We start from the raw sequence: 8,775 nt of genomic DNA, 5'->3' as shown, positions 1-8,775 counted from the left end.
TTGGGTGTGGACAGCACCCGCAACTCATTCTTACACTTCACCATGAATGCGGAAGGTTATACTTTCCCTACTACTCGGAACATTCTGACCAGCAAAATACACCCCTATATCTACTGACCACATTCTTCACAGGGAAGTCCAGCATAGCATGGCTTTCTCAGAATGGAGCCCACGTGACCACGGACAGCTGTAGTGTGTAACCCATGTCCAGGCACCTTGGTCGTCTGGGTATAACCTATCCTTGGGTAGAATGATATTGATGTAAGGGAGATAACTCTCATTCCAGAAGTTCTGGTGGTGTTATGATAGCGGTGAATTGTGTCCATAAAGTTGACAGTTGTAACTATTGAGTGTTACCTTGATTGTGTTTTGTGTTGTCATAGTGTTTTTTGAACGATTGTTTGTGTGTGTGGAGATGATCGTTTATTATGAGTTGTATAATGAAATTCTAACAAATAACAACATCTGACCAGAAGCAAGCGAGTTCTTCTGTCTATTATAGCTAAAATGGATAGGATGATCATTAAACCGCCCACACGTTATCAGAAATGAGCGGGCCACTGTAACTTGATAATGCCCTCATATTGCTTGACGATGGGCCATTATCACGCCCGTTGTTAGGTGACGTCATAGGGTAGAGAAAATGACATCACGTATTATAGTGACGTCATCTAGTTTGTTCTATGATGTTTCCATATTTGTAAAAGTGGGTCAGTGACATTTGTGTTGATTGCACTAAATGTTTCAAAACCCATATTGTTGTTTCTTTTTATTTGATAACAAATTCCATCCATTTTAGCAATAAGAACGGTAACGCTATATTTCAGGGCATTATCATTTGCAGAAGCCTTCGGTCTTTTCAACTGCCCTCCTTCGTCAGGCAGTTAATGGAAGACCTCGGGCTTCTGCAAATGATAATGCCCTGAAAAATAGCGTTACCCTTATATCATAACATATTTTTCACTTGGAAATGGCTAGTGCGGGAGTATCACAGTGGGACGAGTGTAAAGGGGGTGATATTGAGAGTCATTTGAGTCAATTGGAAAGTTTATTCGTCAGAGACATCACTGAGGAACCCAAGAAAATAGCTTGCGTTCACTCAGGGAGGAGGGAGAAGCCAAACGATTTTTCACTACAGTATCTGAGGAGCAGCAGCAATTATTCTCGGGTGTGAAACAGGCGTTTCTTGACAGATTCAAGCCGATGAAAACAGCAGTTTCTTACCAACAGGAACTGACAGATAGGAAACAGAACAAGGATGAAACGGCCATGCAACTGAAATATGTCATAACAGATCTTTGTTGTCATCGATGTTGTTGCTATAGCAGCACACTACAGGAAAGCACTGAATCCAGAGGTGAGACAAAAATTATCTTGGATAACTGCAGATGATGTTACTTTTGAAAACTTAGTAAATAAGACGATGCAAATTGAGAGGAAGGGGACGTACAGCTGTTAGGCTTGTGGCAACAGGAGAAATATTCAGTGAGGACAGAATGCCATTTTAACTGAATTAACCATGAAAATATCTAATCTTACACTAAGCCAGGCAGAATTATCAGCGTCTGTTGCCGCTGTCTCTAGGGAAACTGTAGTGAAGTGTTACAGGTGCAGTAATTAAGCCAGATCACATTGCAAGAAATTGTGAACAAAATCAAGGAAGAAAGGGTTCACAGGGACAATGGAGATTTAATGGCAGACAGGGACACATGGCTAGCAACTGCCGGGCACAGTTTCCAGGTTCAAACCAGGGAAACTAGATGTGGCTGGGGAGAGAAGCCGAAACTCCCTAGCAGGTAAAGTTGTGTCGGCAACTACAGTAGGAACTGATTCGTGTAGAATTGAAGTAAAAGGAGAGGTTGGAGTGGAGAAGTGCTTGTGGTTCATACTGGGTCTCAAATGAGTATTATTACAGAAGATGTAGCCAGGAGAGCACTATTTATTCCACATACAGTAGATGGATCCGACCTGGGAGTTTTCAGGGATCTTTTGACACATTGCAGAGTTGGGGAACAAAGAGTGAATGAACATAGGTTTACAGCTGTGAACAATTCCACATATCCTGCAATTCTTGGCATGGGTATATTTCCAAAATTAGGATTGAAAGTGTTGATGGGGAATGCTGTGTGCCATGACTCAAATACAAAAGAATACAGGAAGCTACAAGCTTCTATTACCCCAGTGCTGACATCACCATCTATATGCCATATTTACCTGGATCATGCAGTGACAGTGTCACCTAGGAGCATGAACGTGGTTGAAGGAACTGTGTCAACATCAGTGCAACCAGGCATGACAGGCATCATTGAATCAGCAGGGATGTTTGGAAGTGAAAAGCTTGGTGTTGGATGGGTGTTAGAGACAGTCCAAGTCAATAACGAGGTATGCCTTCATTTGACCAACCCACATGTTGAATCTGGTCTTGCGGCTGGATCTGTAGTTGGAACTTTCTCACCTACAATGGATGATTCACCTGTAATTGCTACATTACCTATGAAGGATGCTCCAGCAGCTATACACATGACAGGAAACAGAAAATGGAAAGGATTGCGGGCGACCTTGCTAATTCATCACATATTGGGGAGAATGACAAACACAGGCAGTACAAGGTAATACAGGCAAATGGTGATGTGTTTTCAGGGGATGATAGAGATTGGTCATACTACAGTGATTGAACATTCTATTCCTACTGGAAATACAGTGCCTATTGCACAGAAGCCTCGGCAGTTTTCACATGATGTCCAGAACAAGATTTCAGACTTTGTTAATGAAGGTTTACAGGCAGGCTCAGAGCTCCAGATAAGCTTTTAGTGCTTCTGGAGCTCTGCTGGCTTGATCAGGCCAAGTCATAGTCCATGGTCAAGTCCATTAGTTCTAGTTAAGAAGGCTGATTTAACGACAAGCTATTACGTTGATTTTCGCTCTTTTGAATGATCGTTGTTTAGGGGACAGTTTTATTGTCCCAAGGATAGAGGACAGCTTGGCTGCTCTCGGTTGGACATGACCAAAGGGTATTATCAGGTGCCTATAAAAGAGGAAAACAAGAGGAAAACTGCTTTTGCTTGTCACAAGGGACTATTTGAGTTTAATGTCATGCCATTTGACTTAAAGGGGGCTTCCTGACATTTCAGTGATTGATGATGACAGTTTTCAGCGATCTGAACTGGGAAATCCTATTAATATACTAGGACGATGTGATTGTTTACTCCTGGAGCATGGATGAACATTTGGAGCACTTGAGACGGGTTTTGAGAGATTACGAAGTGCCTGATTAAAACTAAACCCCAAAATGTGTGTTTTTGCAAGAACTGAAATAAAATATCTGGGTCACGTTATAACACCAAGGCAGTTAATCCAGATCAAGGCAAGATTAGTGCAAATAATAACTTTCCAAGACCACAGAATGCAGATGTCAAAAGATTTGTTGGAATGGCATCTTACTATCGCAGGTTTATTGACAGGTGTTCTGAAGACATGTCTGTTCATTAAAATGTGCTCCAAAACGCACCCGGAGCCTATAGCTCGCGCTTCACGTGCACTCGTGTTAGTTTTAAATAACAAATATGTTCTCCAAAACGCACCCGATGCATAACGATCACATCGCCTGAACACACCAACGTATGGCTGTGACTGCACGTGAAATGTGAGGATGTGAGTGGTAGCGCGCATCAGTTAGTTAGTTGGTCATAGTTTGCTAGAGAGCTGGTTAGAGCTGGTTAGAGAGTTCTCTAGATGGATAGTTAGATGGTTAGAGAGAGAGAGAGTTGGTAGAGTTCGTCAGAATGTTCGTTAGAAGGTTCGTTAGAGAGCTGATGAGTTAGATGGTGTTAGAGTGTTTGACAGTGTTAAGACTTCCTTAGGAGTAGCTGTTAAGAATTAGCATTTAGTTTCTATCATTGAGGTTTATTCATCTTTTCTTCATAAAATAACAGGTAATCACGTTTAGTTCCTTATAGATCTTCATAGTTTTATAATAGGTTATCACGTTTAGTTCCTGGTTTCATTTCAAAAAAGGTAAGTCCTATACATTTTAGATTAGTTTTCATTTTAAGTTAAACCACGCTCAAATTTTCAGTTCCACTGCGCAACATTTGGTAACAGAGCGTGGTTTCTCTGGTTAGAATATTTTAGTTTTGTATTAGGCTTTCGTTAGTTTAGATTAGCATTAGGTATAGCTAATTGTTACATGCAAGCAGTATGTCACAGTTAGGGTCTGCGAGTAAGGCGGAAATAGAAAAGGATACTTCTTCAGATGTAGCGCTGAAACAGTACGCTTCTTCAGACGTAGGACTAAAACAGAACACTTCTGAACTTGAGCTAAAGATAGCTAAACTTAAGCATCAGAAAACTATTTCAAAGTCAGCTTTGACAAAATCAAAGAACAAATTGTTGAATTTAGTTGAACTTGAGACACCAGATCGTAAGACAATTAGGAGTCTAATTGATCAGGTAAGTTTTCTGCAAAGCAAGGCTATAGGTCTCATAGTGGAATTACTAGAAGCTTACAACTGGGTTGGTGACCTAGAGAAAGTTCAGAAAACTAGTAAGGAGATAGAAACTGTTGAAGATGAAATTGAACTTGCCCTTGATAAGGCTGAAGCATTTCTTAAGAACAGATCACATGTTAGTTCGGACGCAAAAAGCATTCATTCAGAAATGTTAAGGTCTTGTCAATTCGATGCGAATCGGTCGCATGACAGCTGTAAAGGTTTGTTGCATGATGCAGACTTGGACAGTGATGGCACTGGACAAATCAGTAACCAAGGTTACAAACATGCTGCGTTCAATTTAGGCCATTTTCAACAAAGGTCAAATATGGATATGAAACGGACACCGGTCCCAGATAACACAAAAGGGTGTTATACAACTTCAGGTAAGTCATCTAGGCAACACAATTTAGGTGAAGACATGTGGAAACAATTGAGGAGAGTTTCCATTCCAGTATTTTCTGGCGATGTCAGAGAATATGAAGGCTGGAAGTCTGCTTTTATGGCATGTGTTGATAAAGCTCCAGCCACGAATGAATATAAACTTCTGCAATTGAAGCAGTACCTTTCTGGAGAAGCAGCACACATAGTTGCAAGGCTAGGTCACAGTGCTTCGGTCTATGATGTAGCCTTGGAGAGATTGGACAGAAAATATGGCGGCAAGAGACGCCAGGTAGCATTACAATTGGACGAAATATACAATTTCAAGCCAATACGATTAGGGAATGCTAAGGATATGGACAGATTTGCGGACATGCTTGATGTAGCTGTAGTCAGTCTGAGGGAATCTGATAAAATAGAGGAACTTGGTAGTGGATGTTTGTATTCACTACTGGTTAAGAAAATGAATGAGCCTATGATAACTCAGTTCCACAGATGGTTATTTGAGCATCAAAGACAAGAGTCTGTTGAGACGCTTAGGGAATGGATTCTGCAAGAAGCAGAGTTCCAAACGATAGCTTCAGAGGTAAAACATGGAATAGCTGATAGGTCAAAGACAACAGACAAGAGAGATAGTTCTAAGAAAGGAACATTTGCAACCACACATAACAAAACTAGGGCAAGGCAATGTCATGTGTGTCATGAAGCAGATCATGACACTTCAGATTGCATAGAGTTTAAATCTATTGGCTTACCTAAACGCTGGGAAAGGGCAAAACAGTTAGGTTTATGCTTTCGTTGCCTTGATATCGGTCATCTGGGAAGATCGTGTAGCAGAGTTTTGAAGTGTGGGATTGATGGTTGTAAAGCAAATCATAACAGGTTACTTCATGATCAAACCAAAGTTACAAGCAGTGCTAGGGCCGACAGTGGTAATGTAGAGATGAAACATACCACAACAAGAACACCACAAGCAGGTAGGTCAGAAACAATCACCATGGCAACTTCTAAGCAGGAAGGTCATTACCTTTCACTTGGGACAGTTCCTGTTATCCTTAAGAATGGTCAGCACAGAATGATGGTTAATGCCTTGCTGGATGATGCTAGCACGCATACTTACATCAACGAGGATGTAGCAGCAGAACTTGGTGTTCAAGGTCAGACACAGCAAGTATGAGTCAATGTCCTCAATGACAAACAGGAAATATTTGATAGTATGCTAATTGATATCGGCTTAGAAAGTACTGATGGTTCAGTTGACATGAACATCACAGCTTTGACAACTACCAAAGTAACAGGTAGAATGGAAGTCATTGATTGGCGAAAACATGCCAAGGAATGGCCACATTTGACGAAATTAAAATTTCCAAAGGTAAGTTCTCGTCCAAGAGTTGACACCCTTTTAGGTATGGATTATTTAGAGCTGCATTACTCTCTTAAAGAGGTCCGTGGAGCTCAAGGAGAGCCTGTGGCTCGGTTGACACCCTTAGGTTGGACCTGTGTTGGTGCTGTATCAGGTTCAGACAAAACAACACACATAGCAGGTTCCTTCTTCATCAGAAATACAGAAATAGAGGCAATCGCAGATACAGATATTGAATCTTTGATTCACTCATTTTGGGAGTCTGAAAGCATTTCAGGTTTGACATCGATTAGAAGCATTGATGAGAATGATGCAGTTAAGACTGTAGAACAGTCCCTTGTTTACAAAGCAGACAAATATCAGGTTGGCATTCCATGGAAGGAGGGTCATGAGAATCTGAAAAACAATTATACCATGGCATACAATCGTCTTCTTAATTTAGAAAAGAAGTTGTCAAAGGATCAAACGATTTCAGGAGCCTACAATGAAGTCATAGAACAATACCTGAAAAAAGGTTACATCAGAAAAGTACCTGAAACAGAAATAGATCAAAGTAAATGGTACTTACCACATTTTCCAGTCATTAAACCAGACAGAAGTACAACAAAGGTGAGAATCGTATTTGACGCATCTGCAAAGAATAAAGGCATATCTTTAAATGATGTCATTCATCAAGGACCAAAACTCCAGAATGATCTATTTGAGATCTTGCTGCGGTTTCGCAAACATCCTGTTGCAATCATTTGCGATATTGCTGAAATGTACCTTCAAATTGAAGTCGCTCAGGATGACCGTCCATATCTAAGGTTTCTTTGGAGGTCTATGGATCTGAACAAAAAGCCAGATGTATTTGAGTTCTCAAAGGTTGTGTTTGGACTAAATTGTTCCCCTTTTTAGCTCAGTATATCACTCAAGAACATGCTAAGTCCATGGAGAAACAACTTCCATTGGCTGCAGCAACAGTGGAAAAGTCAACATATATGGATGACAATATGGATTCCGTTGAAACAAATAGCAAAGCTATAGAGCTTTACAAACAGCTGCAACAGCTGTGGAGTACAGCAGGTATGCACGCTCGTAAGTGGGTTTCCAATTCCGTGCAAGTTCTCCAAGAAATACCAGAAGAGGATAGATTGAAAGAGATTAATATTCAAACGAGTGAATTGCCATCTGTAAAAGCACTGGGCTTACTGTGGAATGCAGAATCAGATGAGTTTAGATTTTCTTTCATGTCTTTAAAGCAGGATATCAAGATGACTAAGAGGAACTTCTTGAAAGAAACTGCTAAGCTGTTTGATCCTCTTGGGTTCTTAGGTCCATTCATCATTAGGGCAAGGGTTCTTCTGCAAGAAATGTTGATATCCGGTGTTAACTCGGATGAAACCCTCAGTCCAGATGTGGAACAAAAAGCATGGTCTTGGTACCTTGAAATTGAAAAGTTGTGTTCTGTTAAAATTCCAAGGGGGCTTGAGGTTAGCTTAGATACTTCAAAGATGAAGTTACACACATTTGTAGATGCTTCAGAGGCAGCATTTGGAGCTGTGGTATATTTAGTAACCACGCGTGAAGATGACACAAAGTCGAGTTATCTAGTTGCTTCCAAGTGCCATGTTGCTCCCCTCAAGGCAGTTAGTATGCCTCGATTGGAGCTGCTTGCGGCAGTTCTGGGTGTACGAATGTTACTGGCTATAACAAAGGCATTAGCATTACCTTTGCAGCGTGCAACGCTATGGTCAGACAGCCAGAACGTACTGTGGTGGATCAAAAGACAGAGTCGGTGTTTTAAGCCATTTGTAGCAAATAGGATTGGATACATACAGGAGCATACAAACATCAGTCAGTGGAAATATGTACCATCCAAACTAAATGCTGCAGACATTCTTAGCAGAGGTGTAGACGCTGAAGCACTTTTGACAGAGAAATGGCTGAATGGACCTGAATTTGTGACACATGATGAAACCGAATGGCCGAAGCAAACCATTCTCATGGACAATACTGAGACATCAGAACTGAAGAAGCCTTCTTCTCAAATAAACATCGCCATGTTTACTAAGTCTGATCCAATCTCTTGGAGATTAGCGCCATCTAGATTTTCAAGTTGGAAGAGATTGTGTAGAGTGTTGGCATGGATCTATAGGTTTCTGAACAACGCTCGGGTTCCATATTCACTTAGGAAAAAGGGTGAACTTGATCCTGAAGAAATTGAGGATGCCGAAACTACAATTATGGTCAGGACTCAAAGAGAAGAATTTTCTGATGACTACTCGTCACTGATGAGGAAATCAAACTTGCCTTGAAACAGCAAGTTGTTTGGCTTACAGCCTTACGTTGATAAAAATGGGTTGATGAGGACAGGAGGGAGACTCAGATTTGCTGACATATTGTCATTCAGTGCCAGATTTCCCATTATACTCCCTAGACATAGTTGGGTCACCAAACTGATTGTCAAGTTTTACCATGAGCAGGTCAAGCACACAGGTACGAACAGTACGTTATCAGCAGTTTCATCTAGGTTTTGGATTATTTCAGCTAGAGAGGAAATTC

The 8,775-nt window shown here is 40.9% G+C and overlaps 1 protein-coding gene across 1 annotated transcript; it reads left to right on the top strand.

Annotated features, from left to right (window-relative positions):
- Positions 1-2,247: 2,247 nt before the first annotated feature.
- LOC139446575 (uncharacterized) lies at positions 2,248-8,528 on the top strand. The gene is made up of 3 exons (XM_071227869.1): positions 2,248-2,382; positions 5,929-6,025; positions 7,129-8,528. The coding sequence occupies exons 1-3, from the start codon at positions 2,248-2,250 to the stop codon at positions 8,526-8,528; spliced, it is 1,632 nt and encodes a 543-aa protein (XP_071083970.1).
- The last annotated feature ends 247 nt before the right edge of the window (positions 8,529-8,775 follow it).

This window comes from Haliotis cracherodii, unplaced genomic scaffold, assembly GCF_022045235.1.
Source record: "Haliotis cracherodii isolate W230 unplaced genomic scaffold, xgHalCrac1.p SCAF_6, whole genome shotgun sequence".
Classification (NCBI taxonomy): domain Eukaryota; kingdom Metazoa; phylum Mollusca; class Gastropoda; order Lepetellida; family Haliotidae; genus Haliotis; species Haliotis cracherodii.
This window is presented reverse-complemented; position numbering and strand designations above follow the sequence as displayed.

Bases quoted from the DNA above. Each gene is read 5' to 3' on its own strand.
- LOC139446575 (XM_071227869.1), top strand. From the start codon at position 2,248: ATGAACGTGGTTGAAGGAACTGTGTCAACATCAGTGCAACCAGGCATG. The intron at 2,383-5,928 runs GTATGCCTTCAT...GTTATCCTTAAG, and splicing joins CAGTCCAAGTCAATAACGAG to AATGGTCAGCACAGAATGAT. The intron at 6,026-7,128 runs GTCAGACACAGC...TCCCCTTTTTAG, and splicing joins AGCAGAACTTGGTGTTCAAG to CTCAGTATATCACTCAAGAA.